The sequence below is a fragment of the Lampris incognitus genome, chromosome 3, assembly GCF_029633865.1.
Source record: "Lampris incognitus isolate fLamInc1 chromosome 3, fLamInc1.hap2, whole genome shotgun sequence".
In the NCBI taxonomy this organism is placed as follows: Eukaryota; Metazoa; Chordata; class Actinopteri; order Lampriformes; family Lampridae; genus Lampris; species Lampris incognitus.
The window spans coordinates 77,419,500-77,445,359 of NC_079213.1; the positions used below are offsets into that span (position 1 = coordinate 77,419,500).

A 25,860-nucleotide genomic window follows, 5' to 3' on the forward strand; every position below is an offset into this window, starting at 1 on the left:
CCACAAAACCCAAAACATCAGTGTGCATTAATTCACATAGTAGAGCCAGTAGATTAAGTTGAAAAGGGAGAAGGTGCAAGGGAATATTATCCGTGACCATCTGTCAATGGCATTCACATCGGTTAGGTCTGGGATTTTGATTTTGAGCTGTGAAGATCGTCTGCGCAGACGGGTCTTCTTTAGATGTGCATTCCTGTCCAGGCTGACGCGACCCGGCTCACGCGGTGCACTCGGCCTCCTGTATTGGACCCCCGAGTGGTCAAACACCATCGAGGAGGAGTTGCGAGTCTCACTCACGCTGGTCGTGATTTCATTTCCTGCCACCTCGTTGTGGATCTCCAGAGTTGTCAGCAAAATGTTCCCCTGGGAGTCGCCCTGTGCCGAACAGACAGATATAGTGTTAGAACTGGGCCACGTACCAGGGGTTCGATGAGTGATGACAGGGACTCATACAACATTATACATCAGGCCAAGATAGTCGCCCTCCAGGAGTCTGACAAATTAAAGCTCAGGAAACAGAGGGTGGCCTTGAGAAAAAAAAATGTTTCCTGTCCAAAAACTAAATCACTTCACACAAATCAGCTCAAGGTTAAATTGGACTGCTATACACATGTCATGGCAATTTCAGCAACAAATGTATGCTGCGCTTCAAAGCTGCAAATACGTATAAATCCTTCACAAAGTTATTTGGTAGGCAAAACTGAAAATGCAAACTATATGTTTAGATAATAGAAGATTGGGCGATGTGAGAAATCCAACACCCTGAAAGTGCATATAGCCTAAAAACGTTTTACTGCCTTGGATAACTGTTATAATGTTATTGTTAGGTTTAATTTTTTTCATCCATCTGTTTTTGGTGAGAAATGTGTCTAAAACATGGCTCTTATGTTATAAAGAAATAATTAGAAATAAAAATCTCAAGATTCTGCACCAATGTGCTGTAACACACCAATTGAGACTAAGCTCTTGACCTTCATGGTCATTGTTGTTTTTGTGATAACAAGTAGAAGACTAAGTGAGATTATTACTCATATATCATTTGCAACTCATTACTCATAAAGGACTGCACAGTATTGCAAAAACAAATCAAATTCATTACTGTTTATCACAACATTTGCAAAGATGCTGCTATCTTTTTCAGGGGTAATGTAACATCACGCTAGTGTGCAAATCTTCACCCACAAATCAAATGGTACATTGGAGAGAATATATACCATTACATTCAAATAGAACCTACTACCATTTGTTTCCCCTGATATCTATTTTTAGGTGCTGAAAAAAGAAAGGCAGAAATGCCATGCTCAAAGAAACTGCAATTGATATTGCAGTTGCTATATTCAACACGAAAAAAAAACCATAACTTGATTCTTAGTATTGAGGAAATAGAGAAATGCACATAGAGGTTATAAGTCAAGGAACAACATCAAAATGCCACAAATACAGGAGAAAAATGAGAGCTCAGGTGCGATAGAGAGAACGAATGTAATGTGGTATACATGCCATATAATCATACATGATGGGGATTATGACAAACGGGTACAGAATGCATGTTTGGCTGGGACACCGTAACCAAGCATGTCACTGTGTTCAATGTAAAGGGAAACTTTTTGCACAGGGGCAACGTTTTAGGGAAAGTGTACAGATGTGCCTGGTCAGACTGTGACAGACACTCACCCCTTGTGAGTGATGACCCTCTTGTACCTGATTGGACTGTTTAACGGATGAAGACTTGCAATTGCCTCTCTCCAGAACAGACTAGCCAGGAGAAACACACAGAAACCCTTTCATCTGCCTTAAGCTTCACTGAGGAAGGACTTCAACCATGCACATAAATACTCTACATTTGAAGGCCTCCAGTTTAGAAATGCAGAAATGAAATCATTGCAAATGGTCTTTGTTTTGGAATCAAGGTCCTAATGAGATGATTGTTATTTTAGTTTTAAGAACACAAACATATTTGGCATTTATCTCTCAGAGTCTGTCCAACTTGACAACTTCAAAAGTCTTGAGGCTGTTAAGTCGCTGTGTGATCTGCTATTTTACACTTGCTTAGATCCCAGATTCCTTCAAGAAAAAGAGCGGCTAACCTGCATTGACTGCAAAGATGTGGTCAATACAAACAGTACATTAATAAAGACACGAGCCTGGTGTAATAAACCTCCCAGCAGTGCCATTTGAAATTATCAGTCCATGTCATGATTCCCTGATGTAGTATGTTGGTGGAAATTATTCTTACCCTGGGACCATCAAATTTATCCCGGTCATTATTTGCCTTCTGTGCCTTCTCAGCCAGTTTCTTCTGCATCTGTGGGCCTCTTCCGAAAAAGATGTAGTTTACAAAAGCATACTCCAGCAGTGCCAAGAAGACAAACACAAAGCAGCCCATGAGGTACATGTCTATGGCTTTAACATATGGGATTTTGGGCAGCGTCTCTCTTAGATGAGTGTTGATGGTGGTCATAGTCAGCACGGTGGTTATCCCTGGAAGAAAAATAAAACCATTATAAATAGTACACACAGAAAAATGAATATACATATAAACAGAATAAAGATGCGGTTTCCCAAAATAAAACTTTAGCTGGCATGATACAAAGGCATAAGGATGAAACCTGCAAAGACAAACCGCACCAAAGGGGGCTCTCTTTCAAAGCATGTGTGTAGGCGTTGCACTGCCTTCATGGTGAAACCTGATATTAAACTGGCTGTAAGACAGTCATTCACTGACACTTTTATAATTAACACATTTTTCATGATTAATACATACTTCACAGAGTCATGGGGGAAATTATATAAGCAGACAATATTTGCTATGGCTATTTTAGGGCACATCAGTCTCCCACATGCTAACAGGACTGCGAGAGGTAGACGACAGCTGCAGCACCATGCGTGGAAGTGTTTTGCAAAGACTCGCAGAAAAGCTTTAGTCAAAATATGTGGGGGGGGGGGTTGGGGGGGGATTGCGCAAATTACATGCTATGCTAAGTGTGCTAATTCTTAAAGCTACAATACAGAGGATTGTCATGTTTGTTTAACCTACTGACACCTATGACGAAACTGGTAATTGCATTGGTTTTTGAGCTCAAAATGAAACAGACCCTGAGTGGTGGTATCAGCACCTTGCCCACATCCCCACTACAAAACATAGCTGAACTAATAAGCTTGGTCCATCTTATCTGCTTGTTAGCTACTACACTTCTTCAAACTTGTGGGTGGCATGGTGGCCCAGTGGAAAAGTGCTGTCGCCTCACAGCAGAAAGGTCTTGGGTTCGAACCCCGGGGTTGTCCATCCTTGGGGGTCATCCCAGGTCATCCTCTTTTTTTTTATAAATGTATTACTAGTTTTTCCCCTTATCCACCTGATTAACCCAATGGCATATGGCCGGAACTCTTGTCGAATAACTCCCCTGGCTCACGTTTCCACAGGAAGGAAATAGTCGTAACACCAGCTTCCTTCAAACTCATGTCGGCTGCTCTCGCTATTTTACACGCTGAAGCCTCGCATAGATTGCATCACCTTCAGGCCGCGAAGGAGGCGTAGGGAGAATGCTTTCAGTTGCTTGGCAGCAGGCGCCCGGGTGGGCCAGAGGGGTCGCTGGAGAACGACGAGTTCCCGAACACCACACCGATTTACACCCACTATCTCTCGGGTAAGGGTGGCCTAATGAATGCCTTACCCCGTGGACGCTCTGGCCGTGACCGGTTACGGTTAGTCTGGGATACGAACCTACCAACCACATGATGAGCGGTTTGCAAGAACGGCGGTTTATTCCGCTCGGCCACCAGAGCGGCCCCAGGTCATCCTCTGTGTGGAGTTTGCATGTTCTTCCTGTGTCTGTGGTGGGTTTTCTCCGGGTGCTCCGGTTTCCCCCGCCATCAAAAGAAACATGCATGTTAGGGTTTATACTCCTGTCGGTGCCTCTGACCAAAGCAATGGGAAAAGAACTGGAGTTGGTCCCCAGACACAGCATGAAGGCGGCAGCCCACTGCTCCTAACACAGATCACAGCTACACAGCTAGGATGGGTTAATTTGCAATAACTGAATTTCCCCAGGGGGATTAATAAAGGAAACTTAATCTTAATCATCTGTGTTATTCTTCCACATTTGGCTGATGTGGTGAAAATGTAAATCACATTGAGCTATATTATTTTTTCGAAGACTGTACTAACTGACATTAACCATTAAAATGTGCAACTACAAGGGGTCCGCGGTGGTGTAGCAGCTTTGTGTCGACGCAGTTGCCCACTGGGGACCGGGGTTCGCGCCCTGGTCTCGTCAGATCCGACTATGGCCGGACTCGATGAAGCAGCAACAATTGGCAGCGCTGTCTTCGGGAGGGGGGCGGAGTCGGCTTGTGTTCGTCACATGAATGCATCTCTGGGTGTCGGAAAAAGCAGTGGTTCGGCCTGGAGTCGCCTTGTAACGAAAGTGGGGGGGCGTCTCCTTCGAGACTGCCGGCCGGAGAGATGGAGTTGGCGAACGCATGCAGTACGAGGGTGGGTGTTTGAATTAAAATAGGGATCGATTGGCCACTAAATTGGGAGAAATCAGAAATAAATTTAGAAAAAAGAAAAAAATGTGCAACTAAAAAACCTTTATTTGGATATATGTAAATTACTATTGTCTTCACAAGTCCATTGATAGAAGGTATCAAAAAGGACATTTGTCTGCATGCAAATCTTCCGGATTGTAGTTTTAAGATGTCTACTGCTGATGCAGCTTGGAGTAAAACATGTTTTGTTCATAGCCTTCAAGGAAATACAAGACTCAGGTGCATGTAAATCCCTGTTCGAAAAACATTACAACGCAACCTCATCCAATCTGCACTTCTCTCTAGATTAAACACTTTGATACAGTTGATAACACTGAGTCAGGGTTGGGGAAAGAGAAATTGTTCTGATTGGAGAACAGTTTTTGAATCAAGCTATCGGTGGTGGGATTGTTGATATTGTTCATCTGTCACTCCACATGAAGCAAAGTGGGCATCACCTACCATGATGTAAATTCCTTTACATCATTTACTGACCAATAAGTCAGACCACTCAAGCTTGGTGTGAAAAATTAGATATATACACATCCTTCCTAGACATGACTGTAAGACTAACACAGGATGAGAAAAAATATCTGCCTCTTTAATTACATCTTTAATTAAAAAGCAATTGGTTTAGAATTGCAAGGGGAAGTATAGTTTACCAATGACACTGTCTCTTATATGAAATGATCCCCTTGGGAAGTCTCATACATCATTAAGGTGGAACACTACACTTTGATGGCAAGATCTTGCCATAGATCACGTTCAGCTGCAAGTATAAATATTTCTGTAAAACTGTTATTCCAAACATGATGAGTTTGTGTTGAAATTATTCCTCAAATAGCCATTACACTTACAGTGTGTGCTATTTTGGTGCTTTCGTGTAAATTTTTAAAGTAAAAGGCTTTGCAAATGTTTGGATGACAATTCTTGGCAAGCTTTGGTTTCTTTAGCTAAGGAGAGGTGGAAAAAGCCCTAAAACCAAGAAAGAGTGGCCACCATATGGTCGACAGCTAATGTGGCATGCAAGGATTTTAATTTGAATTCAACTCATGCAGGGAACAAATAAACACTGACATTGTAGTTCCTTTCAGCAATATGTAACATTTAGCATGGTTATATATATAAGATTCATCCACTTTGATTCAAAATCTCATGCGTGGTGCACAAACATAGCCAGTCTTTTTCTGTCTGTTGTGGCTTACATAAAACCGAAAGTGTTATACTCTATGTGTGGGGGTGTCAAGAGTACAGGAGTACATGGCATTGATTTCTCCACAACAAAGGGAAGAGCAAGAATCAAAAGCCCTTTTTTGAGAGTTGAGAGACGGGTTACACAACAAACCCTTAACCACCCCTTATACAGGAGCTTTTTTTTTGAAGGCTTTTCATCGTGAGATTCATATAATCAGTGTGCTACTGTAGGGCGTCTGAGTTTACTGGACAATATTGTCAGTGGAAAACCAAATTCTTCAAAGGATCTTCCATACAGGGTAAAAACACTCATAATCATAAATGTCAGCACACCACATTCAAGTTTATCCCCTGTAATGGTCTGCAGTGATATTCAATAATGTGCCACGGAGGTCCATGTATACGCAGGTTTTCTTTCCAACCAAACACGACACCAGCTGACTGTACTGATTAATACGGTTATCAGGAATCAGGAACATTTATTTGTCGTTTCATTTCATGTACGCAAGTGAATGAAATGAAATGAGATGACTGTCAGAACTACCAGTCTGCATGGGCTAGCAGTTAGCTTAGCCTGCCCTGCTTCTACATCCTGTCCGACTGCCCGCAGGGCTTCCTCTTCATGCGAAGCTCCGGGCAGGGCCGTGGTCCTTGGGCCCACCGGATACAGCAGACCAGGCTCCCTCAGCCAATCCAACACCATCTCTCCCAGACAGACATCCTTGACACACCTCCCCGCACTCCACATGACGACGCCAAAAACACAGTCAACACCAGGCGAGGCCACCACCAGACTGCCCTCGGTGTTATCAGAATTGCCGGTCTGCATGGGCTAGCAGTTAGCTTAGCTGCTCCGCTTTCGCGTCCTGTCAGATCACCCTCGGTGCTTCCTCTTTGGGTGCAGCTCCAGGCAGGGCCGTGGTCCCTGGGCCCACAGGATACAGCAGACCAAGCTGCCCCAGCTGATCCTGTGCCAGCTCTCCCAGCCATCAAATGAAGACACAAACTTAGACAGACGTGTACAAAGACACTGGATGGATGGTACTGGGTGAGGCCGCCACAAACGTTAGTTCATGCTGCCATCTTCCCACACCGGTACTGGGTGAGGCCGCCACAAACGAGACTTCGCGCTGCCATCTTCCCGCACCAGAAGTGGAAAACATTTACAACCAGAAACGAGGACTAATCAGGGATATCAGCTGGTGCAGAGTTGGGTTGGAACGAAAACCTGAATACACACGGACCTCCATGGCACATAATTGAATGCCACATTCTACAGACTATATAGTGACTTTCCAAATAAATTAATGGAATACTCGGAATTCTAGTAAATATGTCATGAACATGAATTAGCGAATTATCCTTTTGCAGAACAGTGTCTAAATGCCCTCACCCACCCTCGCACACTCTGACAGGGCTTGTATATGTTAAATTGAAGGAATTCTAAAATGAATTCCTGCAATTTAACTTTGCCCATGACACTTGTGTAATTATAAGGGAATACTCACAGATAACAAAGGACACCTAAAGTGGGTGATCACATAGACAGTGATTGAATTTGGACAGTAAGCGTAATTGCATTCTGACTGCATTGATCTTTCTGTGTTTCAGACAGTACTCTTCTGAGTGGCGATGCATTATGGCAGGTAAGTCAGACTCCACAGTATGTCTGTTCCCTAGCGAGAGCTTACTCTGCAAAGATACCTCCAAATTTAGCTGCTAACCACATCCTTCCAAATACATTACATTCATCTGTAGAGTACAGCATACATGCACCTGCGCATTTCTGAATAGTGCAATTATGCACCCTAACAGACATAAAAAAAGACAGTACTCTTCCATTGTTGCCCACAGACTGTGTGTTTCCTTAAAGGCCACTGCTCTATCTATCAATATAATAAGGGAGGGGCAATGGTGGGTTTTGACAGTAGTGAGCTAGGCCTTGAATTTGTTTTAGTCTCAGCAGACACTGGACAGCCAGAAAGTCACGATTCAGCCCCAACAGTTACCTATTATATCCCAGAGCAGCGGCTCCAAGTGCACAAAGGCAGAACTTTGTTTCCCATTTCACACAGTAAACCTAGTATGCACATAGAGCATTGACATCAGAGTACAAACAGCACTATTTGCTAAAATTTCCATCTGTTGTTTTCTGAAATGTGGGAGCCATGCACAAAGCACACTATAGATGCTGTCGTTTTTTGATATAGATGAAGACATTGTACCCTTGTGTGAAACTATCAGTACTACATATATACAAACACACACACACACACACACACACACACACACACACACACACACACACACACACACACACACACACACACACACACACACACACACACACACACAGCAACAAGCAACACTTGTCACTTCTTGTCACTGCTATGACGATGGGTAAACACATAAAGAGAGTATGCAGTGTTCTTCTATGAATATAATGATGCATTTTCTGGTTCAGAAGTGCTCAACTCCAACAAATCGAAGCTCAATTAAACATTTTACACAGTCCATTAAGTCATCATATTTTACATGTCATTGGAGAAGCTCCAAGAAAGTAGTGCTTGATGACATTGCAGATTTCGATCTTGTTTGCTGTACTCTATATGTGTTCATGTATCCATCCATGCATATATGCATGTGTACTTATGTAGAACTGAATCAAACTAAAATCTGCAATGTTGCAAAACATGGAAACAACAGGAAACCATATTGCATTCGGGTTTTTATTATCAAAATAAGCTTTGTTTTCTATAAATACTGATGGCAGTTATGAGCCATAAAATGGAAGCCGATACCTAGGAATTTTCTCTGGGTATCCTAACTAGTGACTTAAATATCATTCCTATTTTTCATTATAGTCACACAGCTGCAGACTTTTCATTTTGATGACATGATGAGTTCAAGTCTTAGTTCTCTTTGTCTGGCTTTTGGAATAAAATGGTTCATGTTCATACATTTGAATCTGACTGCCCTCAAGCAGATGAATACAATGGAATATTTAGAATATTATATGAGAATATAAGAATATTTCAGTTGACTGGAATTTGACTGAGCTGATATGATGTAAAACCATACATGGCTTTACATCATAACAGTTGACCATATGAGTTATAGGTGGGAAAAGCTAAATTGAACTAAATTGAAGTTTATGTTAAAAGGAAAACCTGCATACTTAAACCTTGATAAATAGAAGACCAACAGAACAGGTTAAAAAACTCTTATCATACCTAATGCAACTCGGGCAGCAGAGGCATCATAATTTATCCAGAAAGACACCCAGGATAGGATTGTGATCAGGATAGATGGCATGTAGGTCTGGAGGATGAAGTATCCTATATTTCTCTTCAACTTGAAGCTCAGGGAGAGGCGTGGATAGGCACCTGTTAGAAAACAAGGACAAGGAGGAAGTAGCCCACTTTATTTCAAGAGAAAAGCAGGGATGTCTTGCGCTTTGTTTTGGTTCCTATGGCAATGGCCATGTGAATTGCTTCCATCACCATGGAAACAAGCAAGCGTGGTTCAAGTTGCAAATCATTTGATGAGACTTAGCCTTGAACCAACTTGTGTGCAAGCACGTCAACGTAATGTAATGAATAACATTTCAGTCTATACGTGTCATTGACAAGTGTAGTTGTACAGTATGACATGCATATGTGATCGCACATCTTTTAACAAGAGTTACAAGACCCATATGTACATGTATCCATAACATTTGTTATCTATCTGTTATGGGTCAGCCTTACCACCGCAACTTGGTTTATGTAGCTAATGCTTTTATTTGGTGTAATCTAAAAAGTGTGAACAGTAAGAGCTTCGGTTTCTTGTTCGTCACTCTCTGACAGGACACGTTTGTTATCAGTATTGTACCTAAGACCTTCCAGTTATGTTACAGCCTCTCTGACCAATGAACCACACAGTAGTTTGAAGATTGCTGGCAATGATCCAGCGTCCTTTCACATGCTGGGTGAGTGCTCTACAGTTTCAGCCATTTCTCTTTGTCTGGTGAGCTGTTTTTTTTCTTTTTTTCCTTTTTTTACTCTATTCATCGCCAACTGGTGGTATTTTAGAGTTAAACCACACCGTTATTCTGTTGGCACGTTTTGCTGCACACACAGCTGTCTCTCTCTGAATTTGTCAGATGTATGCATTTAAAATGAAAAAAAAAATCCCTAAATTTGGAGACTCCCTTCACAGATATAGTTCTTTGTATTTCATGAAAAATATCACCCCAGTTGCAATGAACTCACAGTGCTTTCCCAGCTCCTTCTTTAAAAATATGTTTACAAGACCAAAATCCATTCTACATATCATGCATTCCCCAGTGAGATTTGTTATTATTATGATGGTTTTCAATGTTAAAGAATTAGAATAGAATAATTTATACTTTGGGTCTTCTGCCCCATGAATATAGGATAGCCTGTATCAAGTGCCCCCCCCCCACACGCACATCTCCATACTCATACACATGCACTCACATCATTTTTTCAAGAGCTCGAAGAAATATAGGGGTAATTGCCTCTCCATTATTATTCCCAGTTCTAGTGTTATAGTGAGAGAGGCTGGATATGATGTAAATCCTGTAATTAGGAGTGCCTTCGAAATAAGTGGTACATGGGCCCTCATGGGAAAACAGGCAAAGTACAGGACAACCACAGGAACACCAAAAAAATAATGGCTTTCACTGAACCCTTCAGTATCAAGAGTTTGAGTACCTCCAGTGCAGATGCGAAAGGGACAAGCTGAACATGACCACTTCAGTTTTTTACAGATGGTGAAAAGCACGATAATGACTTCACTTCGATGAGAGGATGCTTGTTCATTTACGTGTCTGTGAATGTTCTCATTCATCCAGGTCATGGTTATCCAAAGGAATTGAATCAAGTGCAACTGGACTTGGTATATATCCGTGAAGACGTTTCACCTCTCATCCAAGAGGCGAAACGTCTTCACGGATATATACCAATGATGGATGAATTGTTCATTTACCTGTGGAAAAGACGACATTCCTGGAGACCAGCTTGTAGTCAACTATCGAGAACTGAGGGAGCTCAATACGCGTCACCCCAGTCACAGCACTGTCTCCTCCTTTCCAGTAAAACTCGATATCATCTGTTGTGTAGCCATCTGAGGATAAGGACACACAAAGCTGTGATTTATATCAGTGAGAAACACATTGAAAATGTTTTGTTATTTAGCTAAAACTAAGCCATGTATCTTAATTTGCCAAGGCTTAAGTGACATTTTGGAACCAAAGAAATAAGTGATTTAAGTTTCAACAGTCGCAAAGGCTAAGCTGGCTGTGATGGCTGATTAGATGAGATCTAAATCATCCACAAACAGGGATGTGTGTCCTGAAGATGCATGGCTGTCAATAGTTTTATGACAGCACAGCACAAGGACAGCCAAACAAGTTTTAAAGAATGACGCAGCTTGGGGTTTATTGTGCCATATATTGGGACTGACAAGCTAAAATCTTCCATAATAGAAATAATATCTAATCACATATATTATATTATATTATATTATATTATATTATATTATATTATATTCATTGTATTATACATTGCATGCCTGCAATCCTGAGTGAAACATACGTGCTTCAGCAAAATCAATGTATGGAGCACATTTATAGTGTTCATCAGATGAGAGATGAAATTTCGTGTTCATCTTTAAGCAACTTATCCTTTGTAGGGCTGTTTTCTTCATGAGGCACAAACAGGAAAGTTTTGACTTACAACTCTCTATTTCCAGAGTACAGTTCTGTTCGTCCAGCGGATACCTCCTTAGATCCATCATACAGGCTGCTGTCGTTGTGATTCTGGATGAAAAACCAACAGACAAGTAATCATTAACTTGACAGATCTATGCTTTACATAAATCTCTCAGGCTGAACAGGCATAATTCACAATCACACATTTCCAAAGCCCAAAGGAAATATGCATGGGGATAAACTATTGACATACATTTCTTTTTACGAGCTAAATGAATATGGTTGCAAGGAAAAAAAACACACAACTGGATTATGGATTAAATGTGCCGAGAGCAAATATCTACACTTAAAACATAAATAATGGCATCTGTTTGAACCGTGTTTTTCCTGTTAATGCAACTACAATAAGAACGTCACATAAGCGCTGTATAATTCGTGAATTAAAATAATGTACTATGGTAAAAGTCTCCTTATAACAGAATAAATACATGTCCATAGTATAGAATAGTGGGGGTCAAAATTGGCAATTTAAACAGTTCTTGTCATTCATGTCCACCTCTCTCTGTTTATGGTTTATAAAAACATGCAATATATCACTTAAATAAAAACAGTAGCCACTGCTGGCTTGTAACAAGGTTAAAACCTACTGAAGAGCACTTAATATAACTTACAACACTGTGATTCACTGAACGAGCAGTTTGCAAAACTTCTCCCACTCCCACCATATTTGTTGTTTCTATGTCTGGTAAAATTTCTAGACGAGCTCTGCTATTATGACCTATTATGACCTCAATGTCACATCAGCATGGTAAACATATTTGGGTTATAACACGAATCTGTTTTACAGTCTTCCTAACTGCACAATTTCACTACCTCCCTTTCTCTAGGCGGTGTCTTTTAACTAATTTGGCATTATGCATCATACGTTGCATCAAAGCTGAATCAGGTAAGATGTCAGAGGAAGCTGAGACAATTGTTTGATGGTGATTGGTGGATCACCTTGTCAATTTTATTTTGCAAACAGTCAATTGGAATAAATTCAAGTGATGCATTCTCAGAAGAGCAGTATCCTCCTTTAAGGGAGCATACAAACATCTTGTATTGATATCTAGAATATCTTCATTTGAAAATCAACCAGTGGCTATCAACTATATGCAGACTCACAAAGCTGACATTTCTATTGAGAATTAGAGCTTTAGTTTCTATCCAAATGCACACTGTTAAGCAGCATTACTTTACCATTAACTCATTAGAATTGCATTTAGTGGCAAATCTAACACTCACTTATCTCCAATCAGTTATGAAAAGACAATGGGAAACAGGATATTAGGGAAGGAAAAACTGTAGGGAGCGCTGTAATTCGATCCTTCAGGGTTTGATTGGATCGTGCAAAACACTTAATGATATCATTGGTTGGAATATTGTTCACCTGTCCACTTGGACTTGGTGATACATTCACAAAAACTTGGCTGTTTTAGAGGAAGTTAGGGTGATTAGATTTTGATAAGAATATTGAATTTTTGTGATTTTTTTTTTTCGACACGGCGATGAATCAGTGCATATTAAGACTGGGGAAATGAGCTAACAAGGTAAAAAAAGATCATTTTAATTTCACATTTTCTCAAAATCTGTTTGGGTACATAATGTGCAGCTGTAATTTTGGTTAATATGTCTACATGCATTTCACCATGAAGCAAGGTGCCAGGGAAAATGCCACTCCTGCAGCATTGAGTAAAAGTGACTACTCCTAACACACATTTTGTACAACAGGTATAGATCGTGAACTAAGTGAGCTCTATCATTTTCTGTCTAGTGAATCAGTTTATTGTCATTTAATGGATAAACCCTGAAACAAATCAGTCGTAATAACAACACCACTCACCTGAGGCCATAAAGAACAGTGCCATCTGGGTGCAGTCGAATCATACGATTCTTAACTGTAACCCCATGCACAAAGGACTTCTTGTCATTGAGAAAGTAGGTGTCAGGGACCCAGAGTTGGTCTGCTACTCTGTTGTCTAGTGTCAGGTTGAGAGGGATCCCTGCATAGGCTAGCCTCTTATCTCTCCAGTACTGCTGGAAGTACATTGTCAATGTGTAGTCCTGTTGGAAGAAAGAGAGCATGGTCATGTTGGTGATGTACTGTACCTTAACTCAAAGAAGTACATGACTCATGGCTATGAATTTGTATAGCAGATACAGCATAAATTATGTAATTTCATGTCCTAGATCTGCAATCTCTTGGCAGAAATCTAGCCAACACTTCACAAAAGCGAGTTCTGGGACCCTTTACTCATAGTACTCACAGAAGATGGTAAAGCTACCAAGGTCAGTGCTAGATGTCTGGAGCCCAGAGCTTTGGATGGATTTTCCATAGTCAAGGCAATATTTATAGAAGTGTCAAACAACGCTGATTCCCAACAAATTGCCCTGTGGGGACATATTTCAAGACCTGCCTAAAAGAGGGACCCTCCTCAGGCTTTCCATGCAGAAGCCTGGCACTCATTCTCTGACTATAGATTTCCTTTACTGCAAGCAAAGCATTGATACGATGTTTCAGCTTAGAAGGCCGACCACTTTTCCTCCTGACAAAAAAATCCTGCTGCCATTTGAAATCTCTGAATGAAAAAAGCAGACAGCTACATAGGAAGCTACAGAGAAGTTGGTAGCCAATAATGAATTGCACGAGTTTATGATCTAAATTATTTGGCATAAGCCAATTCTTATTTGTAGACAAATGTGTGAATTGTTTGTGTGCATCTCTGTGTGTGTGTGTGTGTGTGTGTGTGTGTGTGTGTGTGTGTGTGTGTGTGTGTGTGTGTGTGTGTGTGTGTGTGTGTGTGTGTGTGTGTGTGTGTGTGTGTGTGTGTGTGTGTGATAAAACTCTGGTGACGGTAGATATCATTAAGACATGTCACTCACTATTTTTAAACTTCTTTGGTAATAGCACATAATGGAATAACAAAAATATCTGGAAAAGTTGCTGTGCAGATGATTTAATGGCTATACAGGAAGGAAGCTAAGACAGCTTCTTAGATTACTATGAGAATGAACCACCAAACATGCTATGAGGCTGTACATTATTTAGAGAGCATTCTGACTTCTAACTGGTTCCACAGGTGCAGCCATCAAACAGGAAAGCTTTCACAGGCCTTTAATGGACCTGTTTACTAGCTAACATTGTTTTGTTCTGCTGACTAATGCACCCTTGAATAAATGAGCAGGCCTCAAGAAATACACTAAAACTTGGGCTGAAATCATTACATTTCACCAACTTGCACAGTAGCATATCTATAACCAGTGATTATTGTTCTATCTCTTATTTGAATTCAAACTCGAGATTTGTCTTCTCAACGGTAGAGTTATTGTCTCATCTGAATGGAGACTGCAGATTGGTTTTTGAGTGCGCAGTAGTCATATTCCATCATTCAATACCTCGTGAAAACTGCTGGTCTGATGGGATTTCAGGAACTAAAAGATCTTGGCACATGGAGACTTGGCATTTACAAAATTATAACCCGAGCCATCATTAACAACCGAAAGCTGTATTTTCTTTCTCTCTCATTTCATTCTCAAATGTTTTTTTTTTTAGGGAGTTGTTCTTTATCTGATGCGAGGACCTAATGAGCGGATGTTGTGTTGCTGTAAAGCCCCTTGAAGCAAGCAAATTTATAATTTGTGATATTGGGCTATACAAATAAAATTGAATTGACTTGACATATACTGTAACAAATAGTCAATGTGCCGTCACAGATCAAGGGTGCGGTAGCAAGATGCATAATTCCCGCAAGTTTTTTTTTTTTGGGGGGGGGGGCTTTTTCTCAACTGTACCTGTCCTATTACCCCACTCTTCCGAGCCATCCCGGTCTCTGCTCCACCCCCTCTGCCGATCTGGGGAGGGCTGCAGACTACCACATGCCTCCTCCGCCTCTTCTTTTCACCTGCCAGTGAGAAGTTTCGCCAGGGGGACGTAGTGTGTGGGAGGATCATGCTATTCCCCCTCCCCCCCAAACAGGTGCCCCAACTGACCAGAGAAGGTGCTAGTGCAGCGACCAGGACACATACCCACATCTGGCTCCCCACCCGCAGACATGGCCAATTGTGTCTGTAGGGATGCCTGACCAAGCCGGAGGTAACACGGGGATTCGAACTGGTAATCCCTGTGTTGGTAGGCAATGGAATAGACCGCCACACTACCCAGACGCCCCATTCCAGCAGGTTTTTGTCAAAATCCAGTCATTGGTGTCTGATATATTTCTGGTGGCACTTGGATGAGCAAACCAATGATGTGCCACCCATCTTTTACATGTTTCTTTCCAATTTGTGAAGGTATGCAGGTTTTGTCTTTTAATAGGGGAATATGATTTTAGGGTAAATTGAGAAGAAATATGTCAAAGCAAGTTTAACATGATTTCGCTTCCTCCGGTACAGAATTTTCCTTTTCTCCCTCTGTACAGGAAGCCATTAGATGATCTCAATAGTTCCTCTTCCAGCTGCGGCGATTTGGCTCAATCAGCTTTACACAAAAGCCCTCATGGTACAAGAGAATAAGCCCATCTGCTAACCACCTCATTCCACGTCTATACCATATAGACCACTCCAACCATTTCATTTAGCTCTAAGGTCATGTCACTCTGCATGTATAAGAGGAAAGTGATCTTTGGAAACTTGCAAAACTCAGCATTATAAAATTATTATAGCACTGTGAAACCATATTTTATGCGATTTGGAAATAATCTTGCCGCATGATAAGCATCTCAAATGTGATGATATGCTGAAACAACACATTAAAAACCTTCCTTCACCTATTAAATCACAACTCATAATTTCAAGCTTGATTGGCGAGCCATCATGTCATCTGTAGATACTTTCACTGTAGATACAGCAGATGCAGTAGATACGAAGACAGTAGACACAATAGATAAAGGGAGTAGAGATTAAGAAACTTCCTAAACTGAACAAGGACTAAGGTATTTGTCTGAAAATATCTGCAAGTGTTTGGGTTGTTCTATTGGATATTAAAATACCAAATATGCACCTCCTTAACTGGACCTCTGACAGATGGAATGATTCTTATTTAGGGCACAGTCAACCCAACCATACAAAATGGTGAAAATGAAATATCCATCCCTCGCCATCTTTAACATATAACCTACATTATCTTTAAAATTAGAGGGCAAAGAATAAGCACCTTTTTTCCTTGCAATTTAGTTCCAAAAATTGTTTTAAGATGAAAAAACAAAATGGCCTACAGCTGTGTCAGCTGTGACAGTGTGTCTACAGAAAAAATTGTGATTTATTGTGCCATCATCTGGCAGCTAAATTACCCTGAATATCCCAATACTTACACAGAACATCCTAAGGAGGATTCAGAAATGTTTGTGTCATACTGTGAATCAACAGACTACCAAAGCTTAATACAGATTTCTCGATATAAATGCAGTTAACCTGGTTTGGCAGGGCAATGTTTGAGACAGCTAAAAATAAAAGGTGTTGTTTTTTCTCAGATATGTAGACAGAAAGAGAGGGAATGTGATTTGTTCTCGGCACCAGTGAATACATGAGGCACAGTGGGAGGATGAGACTGACGTGTCATCTTCAGCTCAGAGAGCTCACACTCATGCTCAGACATGGTTATTGTGTGCCAGTCAAACAGCGTTTACGTCAACTTAACACATGGACGTCTGTCGGGAATACAGGAATAGCACTCAGAGACACTTGCTCCATGTCAAAACGGGGTTTCAGCACTTTATAAGATTCCCAAGTGCTCCCAGTGGGCTCCAAAGTTGTACACGTGTAACAAACCTTTCATTTAATTCTTGCATTTTTGACATCTGTGATCCTCCCAGGCGCTAAAAAAAACACATCATTCATAACCAATGTTCCAGGTTTATTTTTACAGAGTGATGTCACAGGGGATCTGGTTTTGTGAGGGGAGGAGGTTGTTGAGAGAACTTTTTTTTTTTTTTTTTACTCTGGGTTTAACATGCATGTGAAACCAACAGAAAAAAGGTGACAAAACAACCTGTTTTGCTCCATCATGGCAGTTTGTTGAGAGGTATTCAACCAGAAAAGATTGTCCACAGAGCTGTCTTGGGTTTTGTCAATAGATGTTCCAAAAGTCACAGGTTGAAATTAAACGACTCTTTCTGGATCTGGAGATCAATTGTTGTGACCAATTAACTGTTACAAATTGCAGTATTCAAAGATCATTCTACCTTGAAGGTACTCCTGAGGGGATGTATTACTATAGTACAGTATACCATGTCATTTCATACGCAGTTAGATGCTCAGCAATGTGCTTGAAAATTCTATGATGAACCAATAAGAAAGGCGAGGGAACGTCCCCCCCCCCCTCTCTTTTTCTCCCCAATTGTCAATTGTGCTTGGCTAATTACCCCACTCCCCTGAGCTGTCCCATACGCCACTCCACCCCCTCTGCCGAGCCGGGGGGGGGGGGGCTGCAGACTACCACATCCCTCCTCCTGATACATGTGGAGTCACCAGCCACTTCTTTTCACCTTACCAGGAGGACGTAGTGCGTGGGAGGATCACGCTATTAGTTCGCCCTCCCCCCTGAACAGGTGCCCCAACCAACCAGAGGAGGTGCTACTGCAGCAACCAGGACACATACCCACATCCGGCTTCCCACCCACAGACATGGCCAATTTTGTCTGTAGGGATGCCCAACCAAGCTGGAGGCAACACAGGGATTTGAACCGGTGAGCCCCATGATGGCAGGCAACTGAATAGACTACTACACTACCTGGATGCCCAGCGAGGGGAAGTTCTCATTATATTTCCTTCGAAATAGTGCTCCATCATTATGAGAAAGTATAAATATAAGAATGCCCTTTCTTCTTGCATACTTGATAAAGGTAGCCTTTGGGTCTTAATGGTACATGTCTAGATATGCTGTAAGCCTATAAAAGTGAAGCACCATTGTTGCCTTCCAATGGACATTTGACTTAAATCAAAGGTTCTTCAGCAACAAACAGTTTCACATGCTATCGTCAGGTTACAGTTTTGACACTCCAGCATTATCTGAAGTATTCTGTTGGAGAGGGGAGTAGAATGATATTACACAAAACACACAATGATACATACAGACCGGTGACAAATTAAAGGGGAAAACCAACATAAAGTGTATTAGTAAGGTGTTGGGCCACCAGGAGCCTCCAGAACAGCTTCAGTGCTCCTTGCCATAGATTCTACAAGTCTCTGAACTCTACTGGAGGGATGGACACCATTCTTCTAAAAAATATTCCCTCATTTGGTGTTTTGATGATGGTGATGGAGAGCGCTGTCTAACACGTCGGTCCAATATCTCCCATAGTGTTCAACTGGGTTGAGATCTAGTGACTGTGAAGGCCATAGCATACGATTTACATAATTTTCATACTCATTAGACCATTCAGTGACCCCTCATGCCCTGTGGATGGGGGCATTTTCATCCTGGAAGAGACCACTCCCCTCAGGATAGAAATGTCTTATCATAAGATAAAGCTGATCAGTCAGAATAACTTTGTGTTGATTTGTAGTGACCCTTCCCTCTAAGGGGACAAGTGGACCCAAACCATGTCAGGAAAATACCCCCCAAAGCATAACAGGCCCCAGACCCCCTAACAAGCATTATTTTTTTCCTTTAATTTTTCACCCATCTTTATATATTTGGGTCATCATAGGGAAAATAAACTCCATGCGAAGTTGTGGAGGACCACACCACAATTTCTAGTTGAATTTTGCCTCACTTCTCTCTGAGGGGCTGCACCCTCAGGGCTTTCAATGTGTTATGTGGCTGACTTATCATCTTAGCCTAGCTATATAAACATACAGGTTAGCAAGAGGAACATCTAAGCTAAGATGTCTTAAGGGTAAGACTTCGGCACAAGGTGGATAATGTTAAAATGTGAAAATTGATGGGTTTTTTAGCAGATGATGGATTTGTCTTCCGGCTGAATCATTGCTATTAAATATATGCAAGGCAAGACCACTGGGTGGATCTTGATTACACCTTATTGAAATACTACACTGTGTGCCTGGAGAGTACATGTTGAGGGAATTTCGTTTGAATTTGGGCATACTGGGTCATCCCTGCAGGGGTACTTCCACATTGTGCACAGGGAATGCATTTATTTTTAGATGACACTTGTGTATCGTCTACTCCCAAATCACTATTTATAAATGCAAAATCATAAAATTAGGGGTAGCCGTATCAGTTTTCAAAAATGAACATAATGGAGTGAAGCAAGCAAAGTGAGAAATAAATTAATAATCTCATCTCCTTAACGACAAGCTCTCCACAGCTCGCCCACACAGGGTATGGGCCGATACGTTGTGTGACTGGCCATTTGAAAGATTGCCACCAACATGTATGTTTTCCACTTCTCTTTAAGAGAGACAGACTGTGACAGAGAGAAACTGATTGTGTTACGGTGTGCTTTGTGTTTGCCCTTTAAAAACAAACAGCGATCGGTCATTTAAACATGATTCACCATTAAAACTCTTGACTTATTTGTGCATTTCGCTGTCATCAACTCTGTAATTGCAGTCACACTGTGGTCCAGTTGCAATGTGCGAATTAACTTTCCTGGCCACCTCGCAAAGGCTGTGAAGTCTTTACAGGGTCACTGACAAGGACTGGCAATAGTTTCCCTGGCAACAAATTTTAATATAGTTTGACATTGCGGTGAAAATCGTCAGCTGCTGTGTGAAAATAGGGAGGAGCCATTTTCTATAAAAAATGTGGTTATAGATGTTTAGACAAAGGGGCTATGTTTGATATTTCAGCCTTCCTGAAGCATAATAGGGTTAGTAAATACCAGTAGGCGTTGCTGAGTGGTGGTGATTGATCCAAAGTAAACCACTCAATGCTGTGACCCCCCCCCCCCACCATGATATTTCTGCATTCAAAAACACATGAGCCAAGCAGATTGAGCATTTTCTGTTGTCTGAAGGCCTGTGACTCTCCCCACCCCCTACCCAAAAAAAACAAAAAACAAAAACAAACTTGGCTCATACTTGTCTTCAGTGAGCTATGCAGCAAACAAACATTTATCTTCAAAATACTAGCTAATGAGCCAGCAAAAATAACACCATAAAACTAACTGGCTACATTATTTTCATGGACTAGAGACGACACGTTATACAACTGTTATTTGAGGACAATTATACATTATGATCCACTTTAAAAAGAAATAACTTCTCCCCATTTCATCTAAGCCTTCAAATGGGAAGAACTGCACCTCACAAAGATGGGGAAAAAGCCAGTCAGGAAACACAATTTGCATTGGCCTACTTGTCAATTAAAAATGGGGAAAAATTGCCCTATTTAGTGGCATGCCACATCAGCTGGATTAAATAGTGCCCAAGCACTGGCATGTATCATTGGTAACTATGGCATGTATCAGTTTTAAATAAAGACTTAGGCATGCAAAGATAGGGGGAAGTTTGGTATACTGCATTACAAATACATAACCTATTATTCACTATATGGGGCTGGACCCTGCCTTGCATTACACCCTCTCAAAGTCTCCAATTTGAGACAGTGCAATGCAATTTTAGTATACTGTAAACTAGCACACATTGAAACTTCTAAAGACACAATTCTAAAGTACAACATTTGGAATGGCAGCCTGCACTTATTTATTCTCTATGTCCATGTCAATACACTTAAAACTGGAGTGTCTTTACCTTGACTTGTGTAGCTCAGGGGTTTGAGACCAAAGTGGTAGAAGTGGTAAAAACCAATCATCATTAACTGCATCAACTATTCGTTGAAAGTTATTTGAAGTTGTGAAACCAATTCCTGCACACTGCTTTTCCTCAAATCATAATTTGGTCTCTGTGATAAGGAGGTTAGAGGTTTGGGATATCTGACTCTGACCTTATTGATATCTGATTTAATTAGGACCCCCTTAAGAGAGAAAAAGGGGAGAGTGGTATAGTGAGCAGTGAAACATTCTTTCAGTGGGAGGACACATACAACATAGTCCCTTTGTAAGCAATCCTCGAACAACCTGATTAAGTATCCTCAAGTAATGATAAAAAGATACTGAGTAACAACCTGCCCCAGCGGCGAGTTTCTATAGCTGACTATGCACTATGACTTCCCTTTTCTGGTGCACAATTGAAAAAGTAATTTCCTTTTATAATTACTTACTAATTTTTGCCACTGACCCAACAGCTCCATTCTATATTTCTATTTAGATAAATCGAATGATTTTTTTGTATATTCTCACTGATTCAATTCAGTGTTCTTTCAATAAAATTAAACCTTTCAAACATTTAAAATCATGCAAAAGTCACTTCAGCTGTCACATTGAGTATCTTGTATTTCAATCTCTGTCAACCCATTTTGAAGTGAACGAAACATATCACATTCAATGTAGTAGAAAATGTTTAATCACGCACAAAGCTACCGTGTACCACTGGGTTCTGATGGCTCAACAATGAGCCCAAACAGCAATTAAAAATTGGGCCTAAAATGAAGAGCTGTTGCTAAAACCTGAGTCACTGGGATGGCAAAGCAATGTTTTGAGCTGCTTTACCTGGATACAAATACAGAACTGACTGATTATTTGGAGGCAGAGGAGACAGATCAAACTATGAAAAAATATTTTAAATTTGTTGTGAATATTAAAATTTATAACTTTGGTAACTTCTGTTGTTTACTTGTTTTCACTTGCTTATGTCCTATGAATTTGGTGTCCCCTTTCATGCGTATGCAGAGGATACATAAATTTATGTTGCAACAAAAACAGGGGAAACAGATGATAAAACTTAAATCCCTCATAATGAATATGAAGAGATGACTAAAAAATAGGTTTGTACCTGTCAGTGCTTACAACATTGTAATGCTCATCTCATGCTTTAAATATGTAAGGGATAATCCATGACAAGGTATGCGTTAAAGGATGTTAACACATGATGCCACCGCAGCGTGGATTATCCTGCTTACACTAAAGTCACTTACCAAAGAATTAAAATAAAAGCATTCACTTGTCTTTTTTTGTTATTGTTGAACATTTTGGAATCAGAATTGAAAGGTTATGAGGCCAACGATAGCTGCTAAGCTAACTTTGAATATTCACTGCACTTGCTACTGAATCAGCATGTTGCTATGTGTGTTTACATAGCAAAACTGTGGCTAGAACATTTAGAATGGAGATTAAACTTAAGCTGAAATACATGTGTAGTATATGGGTTTGGCGAACATCCTCCAGCCAGTTCTGAAACCAGTATTCTTCGTGACCTCATCGTATAATGCAGATTACCTCAATACAGCAATTCTTCTCCTTACCAGCTGCCTAAATTCCACTCAACTCCTCCAAAACAAAACAGCAAGAGCACTCAAGCAAATCAAAGAACATTTACATTGTAACTGTCTAAAAGGGAAAGTTCACCTAAAAAAAAAAAAAGTTTTTCCTTTTATCTGTAGTGCTGTTTATCCATCTCGATAATTTTGTTGTGGGTTGCCGAGTTTTGGAGATGTCGGCTGTAGAGATCTTTGCCTTCTCTCAAATTCAATGGAACTGGATGGCACTTGGCTTGTGTTGCTCAAAGTGCCCCATTTTTTATTTTTTGAAAAAGTCAAAAGCAATGTCTCTTTCCAAAAATCATGACCTGGTTACTCAAGATAATCCACAGACCTTGTTGTGAGCAGTTTCATACTGCTCACAACAAGTATATATATTTTTTGGTGCTTTAAGCAACACAAGCCGAGTGCCATCCAGTTTCATTGTATTCGAGAGAAGGTAAACATCTCTACAGCTGATATCTCCAAAATTCAACAACTCACACCAGAATGATCTAGATGGTTAAATAGCACTACAGGTAAGAGGAAAAATTTGTATTTTTGATTTTGGGATGAACTGTCCCTTTAACTGTCTCAAATAAATGATGTATTTAGTATGTGGAGATACAGTAATGGAAAAAAGGAAACGTATGACCACATTTGGTCATTCTTATATATTCACTAATTGCCATAATGTCTAGTGGATTTATTTGGATTTGAAAAATTCCTAATTTCCATGGATACACCTGTAATCCCCTCAAGAGCTCCATTCTGAGAACCACTGATTTATATGACTCATTCAAATCTGCCCAGCTATAAGAGGCTAATCTATGTAGTAAAATCTTGTGATTTTTGTAAAGGTCCCTGTTATCCCTGTGTGCAGTGAGGATTCTCCACATGATGAAAACGCATACAGTAAAATGTGAAAAAAAAGATAAAAGAAAGGGACTCACTATGATATCTAGCCTAGCTGGGAAATTTTATCAAATACAGTAGTACTGGTCTTGGCTCATTTGGCTCTGCAACACAATTGGTAATCAATCCTATGGTCCCTATTCTTATATTTAGTTGTTTTATATACAAAACCCCACATTAATGTGCACATGCATCTAAACATGTTACTTTCAATCAAAGAAACCTACCCAATCTTGACCCAAATCTGAACGCTGACATGTATATTTTTGGTATTTTTGATGATTGTGTGAGTCAGACTTCTTTTGTTTGCCTATCTGAGTTGAATATGACCATAACAAAAACTATAAAGTTAGAAAAACTAATTTTGCTATAAACAGTGCAAGATAATGGTTCATAGAGTGAATGCAAACATCTCTGGGTGAGACTGAGCAGTTTCATGTCCCGCTGTTGAAGGTTAGTGTGGTCTGTATATGGCTTATATGTTATCCTCTCTAAGAGCAGGTAGCAGCATTGGCATTTTAATACATATCTAAATCATTCTTAACAGAAGTCATTCATAATTTTAAATGAAATTGAATAACAAAAATTAAAGCACTGTTAAAAGAAGAACATGGTGCAAAGACTCCTCTTAAACTTTTTTTTTTCGTAACATCAGATTTTGCCATCTTGGAAAATAACTAGCCACAATCAATGCTAACATGCGAGAATTTACCCATTTTTACAGAACAGAAAAGGTTGAATCACCCACAAGTCCTTCTTTACGTAGAGTCAATCTTGTGTAAATTCACAATTCTACATTTAGGCAAAGAACTATTTTTTTTGGTGCAGGAATATTGGTCACACAAAGCAAACGATTCTCCAAATATACAAAGCAAATCTGACCTGAACACCATAAATGAAACCACAAAGTAGTGTTTCACAGGCACACAACCGCTACCTTCGCTCCCCAACTTATTTTCAAAACCCTTTCACTCAAATGTTTCTGAGAAAATATTTTGCTGCTCTGTGAATCACACTGGATTTGTATTTGCATGTGCTGGGCCGCCCTTAAAATCCACTGTGGTCGTATTTCATCATACATGCTTATCAAGCTGGCATGTCAGCCCGCTTCCCCCTGGTAGCATGTGGTCAAGCGTCATGCTCTGTCAGCAGTTCAGACCAAAGATGGATGACATATCGACATTAACCTCTGGAGCCTACGCTGTGGCAACCCCTTCCTCCATATGCACTTGCTCACATACATACACATGCATGCGTGCAGTAAGCTACACACACTCAGACACTCATCTGTATGGTCAGAAACCTTCGATCACTGAAGAAATACAAAACAGCATACTCACTCCATTGGCTGACAGAGCCATTAGAGCACCCGTGGTGTAAAAGAAGAATACATCTACTTTAAACCAGGGCAATAAATGGAAAGCTCGGGAGGAAACTCTGCAGAGATACACAACCATGCCCACAGTCAATTGTTAAAGTAATTAATTTAGATATGGGATTTGCCTAACTTACCATATTGACTTCTGACACCATATCTATACTCGCCACGTCTATACTCATGCCAACAGCAACCGGTGCACCTTACATCGAAAAAAAGGGGGGGGGGAAGAGAAAGTTATCCAAGGGGCATCATATCATTTGAAGACAAACTGCACTTTCCAAACAAAGCGGATGAGGCAAAACCAACGTGCCTACCTCCAAAGTCTGGGCGAAGGCGAATATCGTACCCCTTCAACAGTTTATCCACCGTCTCTTTGACGAAAGACATGTTTCCCGGTTCGTTGACGCTGGAAGAGAAATAAAAAAACAAGGATTGCATCGATTTACCACCTCTCGCTCGCTCTCTCGCTCTCAGTCTCTCTTTTAAAAAGATTAGTCACGGACCCTCACCTCTGGGCACAGGACATGACTGCCACAATCAGGGGCAACGAAAGCACGTCAAATAACCTTGTTTTCTGCGATGCCCACATCCCTCGTGTGTCTGTGAACGGATGCGCTCCAGCGTTCAACAAATGACTCAATGACATCTGACGAGGTTTGCCATCGGCGAGGGAAGCTGCGCCGCTCACGCTCCCGTCCGGCTCCGGTAATCAGGTGAGAGTTCCTACATTACGCTTCATGACGAGCTGCCGCCGGCCTGTGCGATAGCAACACGACTGACCGGCACCTGCTCTCATGTCAGATATGTTACAGTTGCCTGCGGTGAAAT

The 25,860-nt window shown here is 40.8% G+C and overlaps 1 protein-coding gene across 1 annotated transcript; it reads right to left on the reverse strand.

Moving 5' to 3' along the window:
* Positions 1 to 27: 27 nt before the first annotated feature.
* gabrb3 (gamma-aminobutyric acid type A receptor subunit beta3) lies at positions 28 to 25,594 on the reverse strand. The gene is made up of 9 exons (XM_056277782.1): positions 25,542 to 25,594; positions 25,347 to 25,438; positions 25,164 to 25,231; positions 13,323 to 13,543; positions 11,466 to 11,548; positions 10,717 to 10,854; positions 8,958 to 9,110; positions 2,237 to 2,481; positions 28 to 375 (listed from the first exon to the last, which is right to left on the reverse strand). The coding sequence occupies exons 1-9, from the start codon at positions 25,556 to 25,558 to the stop codon at positions 28 to 30; spliced, it is 1,365 nt and encodes a 454-aa protein (XP_056133757.1). The 5' UTR covers positions 25,559 to 25,594.
* Between the last annotated feature and the right edge of the window lie 266 nt (positions 25,595 to 25,860).

Coding starts and splice junctions, on each gene's coding strand:
- gabrb3 (XM_056277782.1), bottom strand. Junction 13,544..25,163: donor TGGTGTCAGAAGTCAATATG/GTAAGTTAGGCA, acceptor TTCTTCCAACAG/GACTACACATTGACAATGTA. Junction 2,482..8,957: donor TGCTGCCCGAGTTGCATTAG/GTATGATAAGAG, acceptor TTTTTCTTCCAG/GGATAACCACCGTGCTGACT.